The 22223-nt window shown below is 39.7% G+C and overlaps 6 protein-coding genes across 7 annotated transcripts in view; 3 read left to right on the forward strand and 3 right to left on the reverse strand.

Annotated features, from left to right (window-relative positions):
- LOC145457708 (small ribosomal subunit protein mS27-like) lies at positions 1–1687 on the forward strand. The gene has a single exon (XM_080335982.1). The coding sequence runs from the start codon at positions 1–3 to the stop codon at positions 1252–1254; it is 1254 nt and encodes a 417-aa protein (XP_080192108.1). The 3' UTR covers positions 1255–1687.
- Positions 1307–9943, forward strand: LOC145457682 (DNA ligase 1-like). Of its 2 annotated transcripts, XM_080335941.1 has the most exons (25): positions 1307–1787; positions 1855–2032; positions 2652–2741; positions 2805–2871; positions 2981–3060; positions 3126–3239; positions 3606–3775; positions 3846–3986; positions 4043–4099; positions 4160–4293; positions 4819–4922; positions 4982–5083; positions 5144–5220; positions 5277–5368; positions 5425–5524; positions 5767–5852; positions 6619–6758; positions 6820–6891; positions 6952–7038; positions 7571–7811; positions 8367–8458; positions 8523–8755; positions 9130–9235; positions 9297–9389; positions 9699–9943. In XM_080335941.1, the coding sequence occupies exons 1-25, from the start codon at positions 1768–1770 to the stop codon at positions 9777–9779; spliced, it is 2757 nt and encodes a 918-aa protein (XP_080192067.1). In that variant the 5' UTR covers positions 1307–1767; the 3' UTR covers positions 9780–9943. The 2 variants fall into 2 exon arrangements, with proteins under 2 accessions (XP_080192067.1, XP_080192068.1); XM_080335942.1 differs by lacking the exon at positions 1307–1787 and having other exon boundaries at positions 1874–2032; positions 2805–2884.
- LOC145457717 (mitochondrial uncoupling protein 4-like) overlaps positions 9944–22223 on the reverse strand; it is a 25501-nt gene continuing 13221 nt past the window's right edge. The window contains exon 2 of the mRNA XM_080335993.1: positions 9944–11439. Coding sequence (XP_080192119.1) covers positions 10372–11328 — 957 coding nt within the window. The 5' untranslated portion in view covers positions 11329–11439 and the 3' untranslated portion in view covers positions 9944–10371. The remainder of the gene's footprint in view (positions 11440–22223) is intronic.
- On the forward strand, positions 12102–16154 carry LOC145457710 (galactosylceramide sulfotransferase-like). Its single transcript, XM_080335984.1, has 3 exons — positions 12102–12284; positions 12613–13059; positions 14276–16154. The coding sequence occupies exons 1-3, from the start codon at positions 12148–12150 to the stop codon at positions 14898–14900; spliced, it is 1209 nt and encodes a 402-aa protein (XP_080192110.1). The 5' UTR covers positions 12102–12147; the 3' UTR covers positions 14901–16154.
- LOC145457716 (D-aspartate oxidase-like) lies at positions 17472–21182 on the reverse strand. The gene is made up of 7 exons (XM_080335992.1): positions 21041–21182; positions 20804–20978; positions 20404–20622; positions 19703–19839; positions 19514–19625; positions 18955–19087; positions 17472–18674 (listed from the first exon to the last, which is right to left on the reverse strand). Exons 1-7 carry the CDS (start codon positions 21122–21124, stop codon positions 18542–18544), a joined length of 993 nt encoding a protein of 330 aa, XP_080192118.1. The 5' UTR covers positions 21125–21182; the 3' UTR covers positions 17472–18541.
- LOC145457715 (D-aspartate oxidase-like) overlaps positions 21225–22223 on the reverse strand; it is a 3763-nt gene continuing 2764 nt past the window's right edge. The window contains exon 7 of the mRNA XM_080335991.1: positions 21225–22195. Within this exon, the coding sequence (XP_080192117.1) occupies positions 22039–22195 (157 nt within the window). The 3' untranslated portion in view covers positions 21225–22038. The remainder of the gene's footprint in view (positions 22196–22223) is intronic.

Raw genomic sequence — 22223 nt, forward strand, 5'->3', positions numbered from 1 at the left:
ATGTGGAGAAGATCATTGATGTCTGTTTCCCTGAAATTGTGTGCCGTGAACACGGTTACGGCACGCATGTTGATGACAACTACTTATGGGCAGCAAGAAAGGTTGAGAAGGTTTCTTGATCGGCGAAAATCCGAGACATCCAGCCAGACGTTGACTTCGGTTTGTCTGCTTATTGATAGATGCAGTGAGAAGGGAATGCCGTTCTCCTCGCTAACCACAGACGATATGGTTCATTCGATCGCAGACCGCGATGACATTGTCGCTTCTATGTACTATTTGCACAAATTTCGGCATTGTGATTCATGCTATTTTATGCGACCATGGACAATACACTCGTGGTTCGGTAAATGTCTTGAACTGGGTGCAGTGGACTTAGCGTTGACAGCGCTTGATGAAAAAGTCCAATATGGAACATTTCCTGATGACATGATGTACCTCTTTCTAATAGATCGATGCATCATAGACAACGATTTCAAATTTGCTTTGAAATTTGTCAACCATGCGTTCCTAGCCGAGAGTTTGAATTCAAAGCTCGCTCAACATTTATGCCTCCATGTCATTTTAAGAGTAATGGAACAAAGCGGCACAGTGAGTCCCGATTTTGAAACGATTCCCGAGCGCAGGAACTTTTTTGCCAAATGCTATCGTTTAGGTCAGTTGTTGAACATCACTAGCATAAAGATATTGGGATTAGCTGAACTTGCGCACATTGAAAAAGAGCATGGCCCACGTGCGATATATCAAGATCCGTGGTGCCCGATGATTTGGGATGGAGGGTATACACAGAAGTTGCATTCTGCATTGAATGAAGAAGGGGGCATACATAGGGATGTGGTCAATCATACGAAAGAACTGATTGGTAATGAATTGAGCAACCCAACTATTATTGACGACCCATTAATTGGTACTCTGTTAAATCAATATAAAGATGAAGTAGCGGATGCTGAAAATGCAGCTGTAGGTGAATTTGATGATCTTGTCAATTTGTGGGTGAAAAGTCACGATAAACTTGTGCAAGTTGAAGAGACCATTGCCAATGAAAAGCTTCAGCAGAGGCGCGAGTATTTTGAAAATCAAAGGATGAGAGCATTGTCGAAAAGAAAGGCCGTTGAAAAGCTGGGATATTGGGAGTTCATGACAGAGGAGAGTGTTGATAACGAAGGACTTGAACATCACTATAGAGAGGACTATATCGAAGGGTCCTCTTCGGACATCGAGCTGGAAACGAGAATAGCTAACGAGGTACGATCGTGATTGAGGATAAGTCTACTTCAATGTGGAACAAATGTTTGGAATTCTTGGTTCGGAATACGTGCATTTCAAGTCTGGATACTAATGATGGACGAAATGAATCCCATACAATTTTACTAGTACTGATTGGAACAAACGCACAATATGCAATAAATCTACCTAATGCAATAAGACTGCCATCACCAAGGACAATAGCTATCAGCATTCGGAAGCATGTTATCGAGATGGACAACGTGGCTGAACTCTGAACACCTATTTCCTGCAGTAGACTTTCAGTTCACATCTGCTCTTAGATGAGCTCTACTTAGATGTAAATATCTTGATCTTAGCTGACTGATATTACATCGTGTCAACATAGGCCTATATCGAAATTGCTCTCTTTATCAATGTGTTTATTGCGAGTACCAATTTTCAATTATATTCATTTCCTCTAGAATGCGCTGTCGAACAAGCCTAACAAAGATATATTGATAGCTGAGATTACTGATATATTTTCTATAACATGATTCGATAATTATGCCTCAAAAAAGCATCACGTAAGTGTTGTGTTATTTCTCAATGAGTTGTACAAATGTGCTGTGAATTGCAAGAACTTTTGTTTAGTTCATTTTTCGGTGCTGTTACCTCGAAAAAGATACCCAAAGCCGAAGAGACATTAAAACCATCCTCAGAGATTACCACTCCAGTATCTAAAAGTCAAGCCTCAGTGGATTCACCGATCAAAGTAAAGAAACGCAAAGCCCGCGCTGTGCTAGAATCTTCTGATGAAGAAGATATTGAGGTTTGCTATTAACCATATTACCCACATCTGTAAATAATGATTGTTATTGTTGTTATAAAACTTTATGAAATATTCCGTTCTCAGTTTCAAAAGTTTGTAGCCTTACCAAATCATATTGAACAAGATAAGTTACATGAATTCCACTAGAATCGCCTTATGTTTTTTAATACAAATTTATAAATGACCATTAACCGGTTGCAAGCTAGATTTTTTATGCAATGATTCAGGTATCACGGCTCACCTTTGCTGCATCATAAACATCAACATATTGCATATGTCTTTTTGTCGATAATCTTAATCGTTTGTATCAACTGGTTTGATTTTGGTTTTGTATGAAATCATAATACCTCGTTCCAGAGCTGTTTTAAACCTTGCTATATGGCTACCAAATATCAACTGAGAGATGAGCGGAGCTAATGAATCATTTCTTCCAACCAACTGGACATAAATCTAGCTGTGTAAAGTTCCATATAATTCCATAATTCATAACTTGTATAAGTATAGTTTACTAAGTGCAGGTGCTAAAGTGTTATCAAGTAACCTTACCTGACTGTCTCCCACGTTATGTGTGAACTACAAAAAAATTATTCATACACTTGTTTGTTGACTCCCACTTTAGGATGAATCGAAACGTGCTGCTTGTGAGCATCAATCTGATGACAAAGAGAATGAAGAGAGCGTCACAGATCACACCAGATCTGATTCTGAAGTCGGCATCATTGTACTATTATCCACATCCAACACTTGAGTTATGGTTATGCTTGTTTTTCAGGAGGACATACCCAACCCACCTGCTGACATCACAAGGACTCCGAATGGTACAGTACGCAGGAAAACAGGTTGGGATTGAAGGTGTTGATACTACATACCCATTTCATAAAGGATGATTTTGAAACTTTTTTAACGAACTACTTTTCACCGTATCTTAATCATTAATTGATTTTACAGCACGCAAATCAATTCCCAGCTCGAAAAAGCCAAAGCTCTCATTCTCCGAACAAACAAAGAAAGTGAACAAAACCGAATCTGTAAATTTAAATCTGTAAATCTGCTGCTTGAAAGACAATCTAATGCATGTGTTGAATAATTTCAGGCTGACATGAAGTCTAGTTCATCATGCGAAGTCAAAATTGAGCCTATAAAGCCTGATGAACCAGGTCCTAATAAGGTCGCATCGAAAGAGCAGGATGCGCCTGAAAGTAATGATGTAGGTACCCTGGGGAGATAGGGGATGTAGAGTAACGACTCGAAATCAATATGGACCAGTGTTGCTGGGTTTGTCTGTTTCGGTGATTTGAAATAACATTGGGTGCGACATAGTCTGTTATTCCATTATATAGTCGGAGGTGCTAAGGAATACAATTCTATACCATTCTGGGACTCCACCAGTTTCCCTGTATTTTGAGACGTTCAAATTTGTAATCAGACTATCCTACTCGAATGGTTTCATTTGGGTCTTATTTGTAAATGTAATGGTGATGGACAATGAGTGATTACTTCAGCGTCTAGAGCAAATTTTCTGCAGTAATTTTGTGATCCACTTGATCATCTTGATACGATTTTGCTGTTGCAGGTGACTGACGTTGACCGTGGGGATACGAAGGACACTTCAGAAGAAAAGTGTACCCAATCAGACAACGAAGCAATAAAAACTGAAAATGCCGAGTCCAAATCGCCAAAGCAGGGTAAAGCGAAAAAGCAGACTCCAAAGAAAAAGGACAGAAAGAAAAAATCTGCTGGAATGTAAGAGTATTTCTGTTCTGAACCGCCAGGCGTTGTCTTGATGTAAAATCGATAATGTTTCGATGCACAGCGGTGGCTTTTTTGAGCCCAAAACATCAACCTCGGATTCTGAAAAGGCTCAGAAATCAGGCAAACCGACCAGCCTTGATTACGATCCGACAAAATCCAAATACAATCCGATCGAAGACGCATGCTGGAATCATAATGAGAAGTAAGATCGTATTCGGAAATTGTCTGTTCAGCTTTTTTTCATATCAAGTTTCACAGGGTGCCGTATTTGGCCCTTGCAAGGACGTTTCTTGCCATTGAAGATACCTCTGGCCGGTAGGAATTTTGCGTTATGATCGTACTCAAATTTCCGTTCATCCCGATATTTTGCGACAGGTTGAAGATTATTGAATACCTCACCAATTTTTACCGGAGCGTCATCGCTTTGACACCCGATGATCTCATACCCTGCGTTTATCTCAGTCTGAATCAGCTGGCGCCAGCTTATGAAGGAATCGAATTAGGAATAGGTGGGTTTGCGCCAAATTAAGCACGATAGGTTTATCAGCCATGGTCATAGCCACTACAGCTTACCTTATTCACCAATGCTAGGAAGTCACGCAAATTTTCCTGGGGACACGAAATTTCAACTAGGACTCGTGACTGAAAATTGCGACTGCAACTCGGTCATTTTGAAGTAGAGACTCTAATTCCTACTTCCGACAAAATTATGACACCGTCTCTTACCCAAAACTGCATTTCTGACCCAGACTCCCTTGCTGTACTTTGATAGTCATATAGAATTGGGAGAGGCCAGGGTAATATGACTTCAAATCTGGACAAATGTAAGTTATGACTCCGGTTGCCGACTTCTAGAAAAAATTTAACCACTCGGACTGTGATTCGCTAGTCTTGACATCCACGTTACGCTGTGGACTGTTGAAATTTGGATGCTGCAAAAATGTATTGATTTTGCCACTGCTAGTAGGAAAGTTTCTTACATCGGAGCGAGAATTCCATGTTGTTGAACGAGGATTTTTCTTTGTGACTCACAGGAGATTCTCTGTTGATAAAAGCAATTGCTGAAACCACCGGCCGCGCCAATGACAAGATCAAAGCAGATGTAAAGAAAATGGGAGATCTCGGCGCCGTAGCTGAGGTGAATGGTGTACATTGTTACCTTACCAAGCTGGGGTCATGCCATAATTTTCTTATCAGGCCAGTAGAACAACGCAGAAGATGATGTTTGCGCCCCCTCCTTTGAATGTGCGGAGCGTCTTTGCGAAATTGAAGCAAATAGCAGCCATAAGCGGATCTTCTGTAGGACTTTCTCTTATTCAGTTATAAACAAAATTCCGATCTTATGCGTTGTTTCTGCAGTCGATGAGCCTGAAAGTCAACCTCGTGAAAGGCCTTTTGGTGGCGTGCAAGTCATGCGAAGCCCGTTACTTGATCCGGTTGGTTTACCCATGTTATTTTGTGTAGGCTTTCATTAATTCTTTTTCCTTTGCAGTTCACTGAGTGGAAAGTTGAGAATCGGACTGGCCGAGCAGTCTGTTTTGGTCGCTTTGGCCCATGCCACCACGTTAACGCCACCGGGACAAGGTATAGTTCGTGCGATGTTAAGTTGATACTGTGGACTCATCGAGTTTCTGTTATAGAATTCCCACCAGCCGTACTCAATCATGGAAAAGGAATGGCTGCCGATAAATTGAAGTCATTACTAGAAGAAAAGGCGTTGATCTTGAAAACCACCTATTGGTATACCAACAATTTCATATAGCTTGTATTTATGGATTACTTTTATCATGTCTATCAATTGCTCTGTGTGAGACGTGCGTTGCACTTCACTTTTTGACTCTATTCTCCACGACAAAGAGAATATTGTATCTTGTACCGTCGACTCCATTGCTCTGAAATAGTGTACCTAGACGGGCTGTTGTCTATGCGTGAGGGTGAGGTGTATTTGATGCCACAGCAATCCTTGTTATGTATATTTTCAGTGAATTGCCGAATTATGACTGTGTCATATCAAGTGTTTTGAATCATGGAATCGATGCCCTACCGCAACATTGCAAGCTCACTCCAGGTACTGTGTACGTACCTACAAACTTATAATAAAGTATGGGTATTGTTTTGTAATCATGGATGATGTATATGCGACGGTTGTCAGTAGCGGAGTGCTTGTAGTTTTTTTACTACTCTGAGAATGAATTTCCGTTTTGTTTACCATACTTGTGGTTCTACGATTTTACTACCCCTTCCATGGTCCAAGTCGCAAGTCCCGAGTCATCATGTCGACTCCGCTCGAGTGATGTAGGCTAGATGGCTTGCATTCATAATAATATCATCATCATTTTATCAAATTTTTTATCAAATCAATACACCACACGATTGCGATTTGATGAAAAGATAGGAGGGTGCCGAAACGACTTGGAGTAGTCTTTTAATCAAGCTCATATCGTAATTTTCCTCAGTCCCAACAGTTTCTGGCCCTATTTTCCAAGTATCAGTACTGATACATGAAATACCAATAATGTGGAGACTTTACTATTCTTCGAAATTACAATGAAATGTCTCTCTTGGTTGTCTTAGTTTCGAGTCGTTTTACGCATTTGAAAAAATGACTCGAGTCATTACAACCCTGACCTCTTCTTATTCGATTTTCAAGCCGTGATGTAGGAATATTACATCTCAAATCTTGTTAATTTGTCAGAGTGTGAGTGAAATTGTCATGGCCAAAAGCAGGATGTCTTAAGTATCCACCCAGTAGAAATGGCACTCGTTGCTGGCACTATTGATGAGAATTCCCTGTATTACAACTGCAGTTTTGACTGACAACGTCCACATTTCAGGAATTCCATTGAAACCAATGTTGGCTCATCCGACTAAAGGTGTCGGCGAAGTTATGAACCGCTTTGACAAGAGCGCCTTTACTTGCGAGTACAAGTACGACGGGGAGAGAGCCCAAATACACGTTTTAGAGAATGGAAAAGTGGGTGTGTAGTGTTTCACGAGTAGGCTAACCTTTATCGGTTCCTTTCAACCTTACTCAGGTCGAGATATACAGCAGGAATCAGGAAAATAACACTTCCAAATATCCGGACATCATCGCTCGCATGCCACAGGTTAGTAACTTATCAACTACTGTTACAAAGCGTCTCGATTACTCAAAAGTTGAATTGCAGGTAGTTAAAGACAATGTAAAGTCTTGCGTTATCGACTCTGAAGCTGTCGCCTGGGATACGAAGAACAAGCAGATTCTGCCATTCCAGGTAATTTGACACGACGTGGTTTCTTGATCTTCATCGAAATATGGTAACTGCTGTCCTTGGCTTCAGATAGCTATTAAAGCTAAGGAGCAGTCTTAGAACGACTCAATTCAATTTTTGCAAATGGATACGCTCATTTTGTCATCGCTTGATTTGACTCGACTGCTAAAGACTTTGAACAATGGAAATGAGCTTTCATTGAGTAGAAAGTTATTACTAGACTACAATATTCATTTGCCAATAGAAAAATTTAGTTCTTGAATTTAGAAATCGAACACCACGACCATAAAGATTTTACTCTACAAAATGCAATGTTTCAGGGCGCAATGCCATTTTACTTGCTACCTCTGCAAGGTCTGTGCGGCAGGGCATGCTTTACTGCACAAACTGTTGCAAATGTTTGTGCAATATGCAGAGACGTGTTGTACAAAAGAACTAGTTTAGTGCATGCGGATGCTGCTTGAGTAGGCAATTTTAATAAAAAGAATCTATTACCCTCTGCTTCTGTATCTCACCATGTATTTCTCCGTACCAGGTTCTAAGCACCAGAAAAAGAAAAGACGCTAACCTCGCCGAGATCACGGTGCAAGTGTGCATTTACGCATTCGACCTGCTTTACATCAACGGAAAGTCTCTCGTTTGCGAGCCTCTACGGAAAAGGCGCGAACAGCTGCTGTCCTGCTTCAACGCCATCGAGGGACAGTTTATGTTCGCGAAGTCTAGTGATTCTAACGATACCGAAGAGATTGCGGAATTTCTGGAGGAGTCGATCAAAGGTAGAGCGTGGAGATATCTGCAATGTTTTCAAAGTTAACTATGTTTGTTAGTTTAGTATAACCTCACGTCTGTCGTTTGCAGATGCTTGCCGAAGCATGGTTTATTACTTTTGTGATTGGTCACCTGTGAATGTTGAAACATTTGTATAACTTGTGTTGCCGTATTGTAGAATCTGAAAAGTCCTGATTGTAGGCTGTGTTGCACGGACGCAGTTAAAGTAGTCGGGGTTGGTACTCGAGTAGAACGCCACTAATTTTTACTTAATTACAAGTGGAAGTATTTTTTTTTGAGAAGATATTTCAAGTAAGTAGTTTCAAAAAGTAGTGTAAAAGTAAGTACGTAGGTAGGAGTGGAAATGGGAGTAGTCTAAAAGCACAACCTTTTGAGTAACTAGTGCAGGCAAAGTCTGCTTCTAAAAAGTTGAACTACTTTGTTACTGACCACATCTGAGTAGCAATTAATGTACCTTTCCAATGCCACAAATCAATTTTGAATTTGTCATATAACACTTCCAGTACTTTTGAAATTCATTTTGTTGTACCATCGTGTTTTAGGAAACTGCGAAGGCCTCATGGTGAAAACGTTGGACGATAAAGCGACATATGAGATAGCAAAGCGATCGCACAATTGGTTGAAGCTTAAAAAGGTAAATTGAAATGGAAATGACCTCTAGATCTCTCTAACACCAAGTCCCCCTCTGCCAACTGTAGGATTATTTGGAAGGCGTGGGTGACACTCTCGACCTTCTCGTAATCGGAGGGTATAACGGCAAAGGCAAACGTACTGGAACATACGGTGGCTTTCTCCTGGCGTGTTACGACGATGAAAGCGAAGAATATCAGACAATATGCAAGATCGGGACTGGTTTTAGCGATCAAGATCTTACAGACCATACCAATTTCTTCAAGCAACATATCTCTGAGAAGCCAAAGCCGTACTACAGGTATGTCTTTTCCAGACATCATATTGTACAGACTTTGTTGCTTGTAGGCTATTTCCTAACTGGATGTGTAACCGCGTCAAGTTATTTACTCTGTGCCCAGTCATGATACAGATTGCTTGGAGCACTCATATGTTGCACTCAAGTCTCAGATTTAATTATTCAATCTGAATTAAGTAAGAATTATTATAGCCAAAGGTAAGCCCCAGTTAGTTGAACTTCTCCACATATTGATATTTCCTGGTAACTCATCAGTCTTTTCCTACGATAATCAACTTACTGAAAGACCTAATACCGAGATTTACTGATGTCCAGCCTTAATAATGGTTTCATCGACAGTTGTCAAAAGGTTTTGGCTTGATGAAAAAGTATTTCAGGTTGAACGGATCGGTAGCAGACGAGTGGTTCGAGCCAGTCCAAGTATGGGAGATTAAAGCTGCAGACCTCTCCATATCCCCGGTGTACGCGGCGGCTGCCGGAATAGTAAGATTTTCTATGGCTGTCACATATATGTCTCGATGACAACACTTGGTTGTTGTCGCAGGTTGACACCGAGAAAGGAATATCACTGCGGTTTCCCAGATTTATACGAGTTCGGGATGACAAAAATCCTGATGATGCTACTAGCAGTTCGCAGGTTGGGATATTATTTAGTTCTTTTCAACAGTCACCAGTTTGCCGCTTTTATTGATATTATGAAGATTTTGCAGTACTGTTGAGCCAAATACTGAACTTGGTTATCCCTGATCCAGTGACATTTGCATGGCATGTTAACAGCTGGGCAACTTTGGTGTTGAAAAACAGGATCTGGTGCTTATTGAAGCAGGCTTCCATGGTGGTCTCAGACCATTGTTGTGTCAAATTGTTTGCCTAGGAATCTTATGGCTCTAATCCTGCGTATCGTCATCTGTATCACTTTTACCTTATCAACTGTGTCATTACGTAGGTTGCCCAGCTGTACTACCAGCAAGAGCAAGTCAAGAATCAAGAGGGAGGAGGAAAGAAGCAGGACACGGATTATTATTGATATATTCCTGCAGATCAAAGAATATCACTGCCAACTTAAAATACACCTTCTGACATTTAAATCAGTTGCTCTACACATTGCAAAAGACTGGACTACAAAAAGTGCTGCTTCCTACCATAGTTTGTTATGTAGTTGTTTGAAAATTTTCCATTACAAACCGTTGATTGTGCATAGAATCGTGTACTTTATTCAGAAACTTGACCAGTGTGGGATAACAGTGGTAGCAATCACGGAAATTGAACAGAACTTGAGCACACATGACTGAAACGATAGCAATTTTTTTGGAAGAAAAAGGTAAACGCAAATTTGTCTACCGCAAAAGTGCGGAACAGACAATTAGTTAATAATTGCAGGTAGTATAGCAAATATGGCACTGATCGGGTATCAGTATCCCCGATAGGACTTTCAACAGTAAATTCACTTGGCAGGTATTATCGAGTGAAGTAAATCGATGGGCAGGCCAGTAACTCCATAGTTCGGAGGTGAGGCAACTGCAAGCACCGGAACAATTTCCTTAGAACAAGCAAATTTTCATTCAACTTGAGCTTGACCTGCATCGTGCATAACGGATTCATGAAATAGTCTATTTCATCTAGAAAGAACCAGCTCCGGTGAGGACCCTGATTTTTTCCAAGGAAAGCCAGAACGTCAAAGACCAGGGTGCCATTCTCGACCAAGTCGGTATAAATCCTTTATACAGACTGAAGAACCCTTCATTCTTCACAGCCCTTATCAAACAGTCTAACGAAGATTTGTAGTACAACCCTCGATTGTTACGGTCTCTGGGTTGGTTCATAATCCGAGTTTTGACAACGTCGGCCGGAGTCCCCAGTGTGGCGGCAACTAATCCGCTAGCAACACTGGATAGACCGTGGCATACCCAGTTATCCTGCAAAGTGGTGTTTCGAAGTAAAGCATGCTTCACGGTGTCATAAGTTGCTAGATCACCCATGTTTACCAACGCTGCTCTTTGCACGTTAGGTACCCACCCAGTCCATAATCCACGTATGCCACCCTTTTTGTAAGTCTGAGACAGCGCATCTGCAATTCCGTGTACTCTTGGAGGTTTCCCTTCCAAACGCCGTTTACCTTCCATCTGCATTTGAACTTTTACCAGATCCATAGGGCTCGCCGCAAACTGACCAATGGACCCAGCACAAAGACCCCCTGCCGCAGCTTTCCATATAGGGAAACTTCCATCCTTGTTTCTGCCCAGACCCTTTTCACGGAGTTGCTCATATGCTCCCATTCGTACGCCTGTGTAGATAAAATGTCGAGCAACAGCAGGCGGGAGCCCCTGCCACAGTTTGAAAAGCCCTTCCTCCCGCACAATACCCACAGCCGTGGTCACCATTCCGCGTCTCTGGGTTAAAGTTTGGACAACTTCACCGCTCCCTTTTTCCCCCTGAATCTGTAATCTTGTCTTAGTGAGATCAAGAGGAAATGTAACCGACTCCGCAACAGTGGACGCGGTGGCAGACAAGGCGTATTTCCATAAAGCCAGCTGGAAATCACCTTCAAGCGAGCGCGATTTGCTATCCTTCCCCATCCTCAAAAAGTCTTATTGGTGTGTGAAACAATCATAGGCGTAAAGTTTGTCGATTATCAATCACAGCGACCGTCGGTTGCGAGTCCTACTTACCAATAACAAGATTTACAACTACTCATCTTCAAAATAGTGAGAGATCAGTAAACTTTGCTGAACATATATCGCGCTTCCTCATTTCACATTATTATTTTCTCATGATAACGAAGTAAACGTGATTGATACGCAATGGATATTGAAACAGAACTGTACTTCATTTTCTGCACAGGAAAAACGAACTACACGGAAGATGGATTCACCAGATGCTGGGCCTGTGCGGTATACTTCTCCCATAGGTTGACACGGTCATAACTCACATCCACGACATTGCAAACCAGCCTGAGCTGAGACTGAGCAAGTGAGCATCTTCTGTTTTGCTTAGTCAGAATCTCATTGGCTAGGACACGCCTCCCACATTCTGTCCAATCAGTGACAGATATTCTTTCTTATTGAAGTATTCGCACCGAGCTATTATAATCACCATTGCATTGAGTTAGGAATATGTCTTGAAATTTTCCCACTAAATGCGATTCTGGAACTAGAATATTCCCGTCGAATTATAGATAACTAGCCTTCTTAGGTCAGTAATCGGTAGTGGAACCAACCAACAGTGCATAGGGTGATTTGTTGATGTAGTGATCCATGACGAGTAGTCCGCCGTGTTGTCCAGCGTAGCGTAAGTATACTATTTACTCGTTACGCTATCAGCTGTTTTTCATGAAGCAATGACTTGAAAGACGAGTTAGTGTATAAATATTATTTATTCTGAATTCATATGCGGCGATGGCTGCCAATAAATGCCGCATCATCGTCTTCGCTGGCCTTGCGTTCAGTTCTGGTATCTTTGTGGGATCCTATTGGAGGCTTCGTTATCAATCTTCAATGATCATACCGAAGAATACAGAAGAAAAATATATCAGGTATGGCAGTTGAGTTAAAAATACCAGAATTCACGCCAAAGGACGACACATGTTTTCTAGGAGTTCCAGAACTAATTTTGAAGAGAGAAACTATCGAACTATAGGCTACTCACTTTTCAAAATCCGCAACTTATAACTATAGAACTACTCAACAAATTAGTAGTACTGGTAGTTACGTGGATCGCCAGCAAAAGAGATTAGTATTTTGTACAATTCTGGTGTGTACAACAACAATATGACTGTGTGTGTCAATGAAATACATGATCATTACCACACACCCTGCTACTTGTGTGAGAATTGATGCTAGTATTGTTTCTTCTCTGTACAGAAATGAACAAGTCGGCACAATTCCGAAAAGATATTCTCCCTCAAAGTCAGAATCTGGAACGTGTACACCACAGAAGAACATCATGTTTCTCAAAACTCACAAGACTGCAAGTTCCGCAGTGCAAAACGTCCTTCTGCGTTATGCCGACAAAAACAACCTAGTTGTTGGATTATCAAATATACATGATATAAGGTTTCATTACGGAAGCAAGTTTATGGAGAGCTATGTAGCGAAATCAAAAGAACCAATAAATATATTGTGTCATCACATGGTATTTAATCCACCGGAGGTGAAAAAAGTTATGCCCCCTGGATCGACGTATGTGTCCATTCTTCGGGAACCAACTGCATTGTTTGAATCGATGTTCGATTATTTTCATTATGACTCCACTCCCTTCAAACGAGTTAAGATGGATCAACTGGAGTATTGGTTGGATCATACAGATATGTAAGTGTGAATTGATTGCTTACCAGTGTTGGGATGACTCGAGTCATGACTTGACTCGAGTCACCTTTTTCGACTGACTTGACTTGACTCGAGTCACTTTGATAAAATGACTTGACTTGACTCGGCGTATCAGAAATATGGATTGACTCGTGACTCGGAGCAAAATTCGCGAGTCAATTTCAAGTCATCAAGTAATCGATGTCGATAAAAATCACTGAATCTTGCACATGTTTGGATTGTTCGCGAAACGCTGGTGTAACCCGTGAGAGCGACCAATCATTTAATGATCGTGCGTTTTACTGATCCTCCATGGTTCCCTCACAAATAAATTGATTGCAAACGACGTGATTCTCTGTTTTTACCTTGACCAAACTTCTTGTTTTATTGAAATTGAATATAGTTTATATTGTCTTCGGCCATTGGCGCAGATATGAATTGTATCATATCGATTTGCAAATGGGTAATGTATTGCTTTCTATCAATTCGCATCTATTCTCTATTTTGGCTGTTAACTATAAACTGTGGTTTAGCAGTTCTACGTATATGTGAGCGATACAGCGCCTTCTTACGTGTATATTTAACTCTATATTCGTTCATCGGTTCAAAAATCATTGACCACCAAATCTGTACTTCAGACAGCGAGCAAAATGTAATGACGTTATCATGACCCATACTTTGAAAAGGCAACTTGACTTGAATTGTGACTTGACTCGTGACTTGACTTGACTTGACTCGAGTCAGAATGTGCAATGACTCGTGACTCGAAGGTAGTGACTTGATCCCAACACTGTTGCTTACAGAACGTTACCCACATAACAATGTTTACTTTCACGATTCCTGATCATACGGCGGGTAGTTTTTGATTGCAACTCTTGTATTTCCGCACTTGAATCTATGTATGAACTACAAATAGATTGATAGATAGATTTGCAGCACAAGCAATATTGGTCAGTTTTTATCCAACGCTTAATTGGGAGCCTTATGATTCTTGACATTATTAGCCTTGCTATTTGTTGACCCAATTTGTCGATCTAGTACTCTAAAATGCTAATCAGGTTTAAAGCAAGATAATAATAGTTTGCTGCAATGATTTTTCAATAGATCTCCCTGATGGCATTATGAACAGGGGGAGGGTATCGACACAATTTTTGCTGGCTCTGTTCGAGCACCTGTAATATTTTCACACAACGCAAATCTATCCGTCGCGCATTTTCAGCTTTTTCAAGGGTCGGAGAGACGGTGGCTTTCCTTGGTTTGCCAAGAACGCAATCTTTTTCGACATGGGATACGACAATTTGAACGAGAACGACATTTACATTCAAAGCGCAATCGTCGAAATGGAAGAGACATTCCATCTCGTCATGCTTGCCGACTACTTTTCCGAGTCGATGCTATTGCTGAAAGAGTTATTATGCTGGTCGATGGATGATATTTTAGTGTTGAAAACAAACGCGAGAACAAGCACACACACACAGCTCACAGACTCAATCAAAACAAAGATTCGAAAATGGAATAAAGCGGACTCCACCATTTACGATCACTTCAATCGCACGTTCTGGAAAAAAGTGGAGGAATACGGCATCGATCGCATGAAAGAAGACGTTAAAATACTTGACGAAATGAATGCCAAACTAGCGGACAGATGTGTTGACGGAGGCGCGGTCACAAACGATAAAATCAAAGAACGCAGCAATAAGGTTTATAATCCCAAAGGCGTCAAAATGGAGGGGTACAATATCAAAGATTCGGCAAAAGATGATAAATTGTGCGTTAATTTGATAAAGGGAGAGATTCAATGGACTAGGGAGATGATGGCGGCTGCCAAGATAGACTCCTCGTAATATGTGTGAATGAGGAATTCGTTAATTCGCATAATACTATCCTACACAATTTCGTTTCATTATTATGGTTTCGACCCATCCTTTATTGTGAATTTGTTTTTATATTGACTGCCAACGTACTAAAAAGTGAAAAGATATCTGTGAATTTTTTTTATTACTGTTGCAATGTGATCGTGGCTGCATTTTTTTTCATTCATGACTGTCCAATTTTACAAACATGTAAATCGAATATGATGAGGTGTCAAGTGGTGTACCCAGAGCGGGGTTCTGGTGGTTGAAAGCCTTCCCATTTCAAAATCAAAATTCCATCAAATTTCAATGACGAGTTTGTCTCAAGCATTTCTTAGCTCGTTTACCATTCAGCAATTCGTAGCGCAGCAAGCTGTTGCGCTGCGAACTAAAATATTTTTACTCATATGTGAAAAAAACGAGACTATTACGGTGAATTTATGTGTCTATCTGCCAAGTCGTGATGATGTGCAGTACAAAAAGTCTGGAAAATTCAAATTAGTATCTTCATGTGGTCACAAAAAAATAATGCACGTTCAGTAGCAATGACTCTGGTAGTGCATGTATCAGCGATTGCAAATATTCCACTCGAAGCAGATTATTTGCAAAACTATTCTATTTGGCACCTACTCCTTCTTGAGAAAAAATGAGATTTGTTAGAAACTACCTCTGAGTAATTAGTATTATTGTCCTGTGCTTTAACATAGTTGCAGCATACAGTATGCGTTTGTTCATCCAAATGCAGTATATATTTTATGTAGTTTTCTGGATGCCACTATCATTGCCTATTGATCGATACTACCTTTGCTTAGCACCATCACCAATATTGCTATATTGATCCGCTAGACCAGAGATGGGCTACTTACGTCCGATGTGGCTACTGTTCAGTTTTCGGTTCAACTTCAAGTTTGTGTTGTAAAATGCTACTACTAGTATTCCGACCAGTCGCCCGGAGAAGTTGCCCATCCATGTACTAGATGTTTTTAGTTTATGTAGCTTGATCATGATCACCCTGCATGCGGGGAATAACTTGAGTCAGCAACTTTGCAGTTAATTTGTGAAACATGCGCAATTACATACTGTCATATAGGTACATCTGTCTTTTGCAATATGATAAGCCTCCTCCTTATCAACGCATTTTATTTACTGCTTATATGGCTACTGATATTTTGAGTTGAATTCAAACAGATATTGCAGTATTTCTATCACTGAAATAAATAACGGTATTTTCAAGCATCAGTGAAATTTCCAAGTTGTTACTATTACAAGATGCTATCTCACCTTGAGCGAGTAAGGATGTGCGCTTTGGAGTGAAGGATTTTAAGCATGACTTGTAACAACACTGTTGCTGTAATATGAGTCCAAATATTTCTTGATTGATATATGCTTGATATAGTGGTCGTGGAACTCTTCTGCTCGGCTAAATTGAATTTCAAAATAAAATCTGATAAGAGTGGGTTTTAGCTGGCATTTCATGGCAATAATGTGAGATGTTGTCAGTAACGAAGTATCCAAGTAGGTTTGGTCTACTAGCACTGCCATTTCAAATGATTAAGTTTAAAACACTTCTATTTACTAGTTTTCAGTCTTTTGATTGTGTCAAATGGAAAGTAATGTTAAGATGAGCTTAATCGAAAATCCAGGCCACGGCACAATCAAATTTAACCTCTGCAATGATATGGCCGTTCTGTTTTCCATTGACAGATTCACGGATCTACCCGTATAACCTGAACAACCTATTCTGTGTTGTTAAAAGAACCTCCTCTATCATCTTGAGCATTTCATTAGTGTTGTTTTTTGGTTACATATTATGGATAATTTGTTTCATTGCTTAGGCTCTTCTTTTTTGGATCACTTTTGTTTTTTACTATTCCTTACGTCACAATTTATATTTCATCTTGAAATTTCAAATTCTGATCACTGCATTTCCTGGCAGTCACTACTGCCGAGTCAGTAGAAAACCTCATAGTGAATAAATGTACCAATACGTATGTATCATTGTTTTTTGCAATACCTTATAACACTGATCAAATAATCACTTAGTTCATCCCTTAAAACCCCAACTATTGCTCAAATTAGTTTACTGTTAGTCATTGCTTTCGTACTGATAGCTACAGCAAAGTCGCGGGTTCACGTTGCAATATATTGTTCCCTCAATAGGCAGACAAGGCAAATCGTGGCACAACAGATGTGACATTATCATATCGTAATTTCACTCATGAATTTGAAGCAATTACAACGAAATGCAAAGTAACATTCTCATCAGGTACTTTGCATAGAAATATGATTTCAGGCAAACACAGTTACTTAGACAAAGATGTAACTAGAGCAGTGGTTCTCAACTTTTTTGTTTTCCCAGACCCCCTCAAGTTTTTGTTCAAAAGTAGCTCAATTATCATGCCACCGTCATCTGTCTTGTGCAAATATTATTGTATTGGCTAGGCTAGCCAAACAGCCACAAAATGACTTTTCTCTAAATTAACATCACACACTACATGTAGAAATTGGGTAGACTTTTATTATTTCAAAGCGAATTTTGCAGCTGTTTTTATTGTCTTAAAAATCCGCGTCTTTTATTTGACATGAACGAGTACAAAAATCCGTTTCCACTAAGATAGGTAGCACCGAATGTAATATTAACGCTTCCGACGATAGCTTTTATCTTGAGTTGTTAATGCACATTCAACGTCCAGCCTATTCATTTATACCTAGCGTCTCATCTTGAAGTCATTCAGTGGTTTTATCACAGGAGAAAATGGATTTCGTGGCGAGGTTTCAATTCCTTCATTTGGACGGATTAGGAAAATAAATCAGGAATTTCTGTTTCACTGTTTCAATTTTACTGTTTACTAACATGCTGAGACTGACAAATCCAAATGTCTTGGAAACTTTTCGAAGTCACCCTGTTTGCCCATGCAATCTCCTACATTTCATTTTTCCAAAAACCATAACAAAACATCTCTAAACAGCAATATGTTTGCATCAGCAGGCTATAGGCAATTTAACAATTAAAATGAGTGTGCATAGTCTGATATTTTATCTCTGCTGTGAGTCCTAAAGGTTTAGCGATTATGAAGCAAATCTGTCTCCTGCTTTCCCTAATTAAAAATAAATACAAACTAGGTTATCAATCATTTTACGAATTTAGATGTTTGCGGACCCCTAAAAATGCTTCGCGGACCCCGGTTGAGAAGGGCTAAACCAGAGGCAATTTTGATCCCTTTTTCACTTTAGGGCATTGTGCGGTCATTTTCGTTTGTGACTTCATCATCAGTGCAATAAAAAATTCGAAAATTTGAAAACATCACAAGACTACAATACGATACAATGAAAGGATAGAAAGTTGTCGAAACGACTTTGGATAATTTTGAAATCAGACACCCGCCTGCGCCTAGGCAATGTAAAGAGGGGGCATGCACGCACACAGACTGAAAGGCACAAGAGGATCATATAAAAGGGCAAGAGACAAAATGAGGTAGCATGTGTAGGAAGGCGAGATGGATATGTCAGGTCGTGGTCCGGTATACTTGAGGGCTGAGTAGTGTTCACAGTTTCTCTTGCTTACACACCCATAGTTTCTGAAGCCCTGTTTTGATGGTGATTACAATTTGGAAGGCTTGCCAAGATGCATTTTAAGCAAAGATGATGCTGCTTTTGCGCTTCCCCAATGCACAGATACTCCGAACCCTGCATGGCCATTGGCCATAGTGATGCAAGACGGTATAATCCTTGCCACATTTTGTTCTCCTATGTTCCAGTTCCATTCTATAAACAATTAATAACTTCAAAAGGCAAGGTTGTTGAAAAGAATTGGTAAACTGGAAATTTTTTACGTGCTTACAGAGATTGGCTTGCAAATAAGTATTTTTTGCTAAGAATGAGCTTTCAAGGCCGATATGCTTTGAGGCAAATATTCAAGATTTGACAAGGTCAGGGGGCACCGGTACCTGAAATCATATCAAAGGTAAATTTCTGATATCAATAAAGTTTTCCAGGGAAAAATGATTGTTACACATCAAAGATATGTATTTACAAATTGCGATACCTGACAGATGACCTTCCTGGTCTGATTCCCAAACGTTCACCGATCACAGTCCCAGTTCGAATTCCAGGCAACATTTCACAGGCCTCTTTCCATATTTTTATGCTTGTGCTCTTGTTCAAAATTGAGCTGGTGTCTAAAACCAACGATTAATCCGCGTAAGATCAAGCATCGGCATTGGTATGCCACATTCTAGAGAAGTATCTAGATATGGTAATCTATGATCCGTGCCAATATTAGTACACTATCCAAGTGATGCAATCTCATGTAAGACTCTCAGAACTCAAAAAATGAATACAATTGTTTGTAATTGAACTGTGAACTGAGTATCGTAGTTATAGATTCAATCAAATATGCTAGCTATTACATTCGAAATATCGACTCTGGAGGTCTTGGGCAGTCGGGTTAGATTCCAATGCCTGCCCTCGTAGAACGCAGAAGATGTTTAGCAAAAACCAGTGCTGGTCCCAAGCTCGGGTAAATAGGTAGCTTTGCAGGAGATGCCGACAGACTATTAGGCGATCGAATTAAAAATATCAAGAATAGGAGCACATTAACGCACCCGCATCGTGTGTCCCACCAACCACAAGATAATCTGATTTTGGAATGATATAGGAATCACCATCCACTTCTATAAAAAAATGCTTCACCCAGGGTGCTTTTGCAATCAGGATCTAGATGCATAGGTCGAGGATTGCAGTAACAGAGTGTAAGTTTGGTGTCAGCTGATTTAACTGAATTGATTACTAACCTGGCCTTTATATGGTCGAATTTCCTTGTCGTCTGTCAAAAGATGTGCATAAAATCCGGTTGTGTTTACTACTATACTATGTCCAAGGTGTGCGATGTCATCTAGACTGGAAATCTTCTTTTCCACAAATTGAACACCTGTCAAATTTGTGATTCAAGCATGCTAAATTTACTAGTATTCGTCCAACATTCAAACTGATTACTGTTCTTGGAGTGAGGGTTTTTGAGTGAAAACGATGCATATAAACACAAGTAATATATCATAATGTAAGTGATGCTAAACGTCATAATGTGCGGGCTCAGTGTTGCTGAAAGTGACTTTTCAATCATGCTCAAGTCAAAATTCAGCAACCTTAATTCGAAACACACGCTCATATCTTAATATCTGAATATCAATGCACACGTATCAATCAACATAAACCAGTTCTCAGTCAAATATTAGCAATCATATGATAAACTGACATCGAAATTACATTAAAATGCATTGGTATCTTTTTATTATTAGTCCATTACTATGATACATTATCAGCAGAAAACGACACAAGATTGGGATAAGAGAGAAAAATAGGGATCAAATCGAGCCTGGAGGTGAAGTGTGAAGATCAAAAATCCTCCTTGGTTTGGATACAGTATAAAAACAAGGTATCCACAGTTGTAAACTTATTGTTAAATACAGAAAAATGGCCAAGCAATTCTTTTTACCTTTTCCTATCAGCTTTTTCATGATATATGGCAGGTATTTGGAACAATCGCACTGGAATGTCGTCAGGAATTCTCCATGAGCATATCGTCCGTCAGCACTAAATTGGCTCAACTCTAATGGTGCAGCCTCCCTAAAGCCAAGAAAGCAACTTTGGAATGGCTCGCCTGTTTCAATCGGCTTCTTCTTCCAAAGCTTGTATCCTGATATTACCGTTATGGCTGCAAAATACCATACATGCCATAATTACCTTTTCATTGTAACACGGAAAATAATTTACTAAGTGATGTCTTTCCAAGTCATTTTCATCAATTGAAATATCTTGATGTGCCAAATGTCAGACAGAGAAATAGCAATGAGGAATAATTCTACTCTAACAGGGGTCTATACATAATTAAAAACCTGATGAGGCTTCTTCGTCTATGTGCGCAACATTTGACAACTGTTTTATGGTCATATCCATCCATCCTTTCAAAGTATTCACATTGTCACATTCACCAAACAAATACGGCAAAACTAAACCAGACGATACGTCGGCTGTTGTGTGTGGAGTAAACTGATCGGAATATACCACAATCTGCAACGTCGAGCAGGAAAATTACATCGCACAAGCTTGAGTGGATTTATAGATTTAATAACCTTTGCTTCGGGATAATCCTCCAATATCGCCTCCGCTGTTGAAAGACCAATAATGCTGCCACCAATAATTCCAATCGAATTCATCGTGAAGTCAGAAGGAACCAATTAACTCTTATCAATATTTCAGGTAAGCTGACACTAATTTGTGTGACTTGTTTGCTTCTACATAGAGTTCAGTCATGAGTGCAATAATAGATGACATATTGCAGAAAAAACAAATTGGCGACAGAAATAACATGAATATAAAAGCGATCAAGCAAGTACCCGATAAAATGACATTAGTTAACAATACAGTAAAGAATATATATCTATAATACATACCGAGGTTGGAACAAGTATTAGAAAATAAACTATTCATTTTCCGCATTCTCATTCCTCAAGTAGCCTAGAACAAGAGTTCCAATCAAAATCAACTTAGTGAGGTACCCTGTGTGGTAAATCAAAACTGACAATATTGAAGTTGTCGAAAATCAAAGCACTTGATTAAATGTGCGAGTAGAGAAAACATACGTGATTACTCTAAAGAAGTAAAAATGGCTTACGTCACTATCGGAACCGGGAAACACAGATGAAAGAAACCATAACACATCAAATTATTGTTAACAGGCAAATAATTAGGCCTACCAGCAGCAATAATAAATGGTGGTGTAAGAAATTGTTGAAATCACCAGACCCCCATATATTACGAACTCATTGATTCATGTGTCTTGTGAACTTGTCTGTAGTCTGAACTGTTTGAAAATATAAGACTGTGCAAATTTTCAAATCGGATTGCTCAAACCACCTTCAGAAAAAGACGGATTTTCGTAACTGTTGACTAATTTGATTACATTCAGTGACAGTGATTATCAAGGTACCAGTAGGGTTGGACTGAATCTTCAAATGTTTCATTCAGTACAGTTTTCATAAAAAAATGTTAAAGACAGATAGATAGAGCTGCTTGAGGAATTCAGGTCTCGCCAGCATTGATATCAAGGTATCAGTATGTGTGTCTCAAATTACAGTTTAGAATAGACAGGTAGATGAGATTTAAGCTTTGATGAAGCTTCTTTCGCACACCCCCAATGTACCGACACTCCATATCCACCATGTCCATAATGATGTAACACAGTGTAGTCTTTGCCATTATTGGTCTTCCGTTGTTCAATTTCCATTCTGTAAAATACACAAATTTTGAAAATAC

Source organism: Botryllus schlosseri, chromosome 15 (assembly GCF_051294905.1).
Source record: "Botryllus schlosseri isolate E-star chromosome 15, Bs_hap1, whole genome shotgun sequence".
In the NCBI taxonomy this organism is placed as follows: domain Eukaryota; kingdom Metazoa; phylum Chordata; class Ascidiacea; order Stolidobranchia; family Styelidae; genus Botryllus; species Botryllus schlosseri.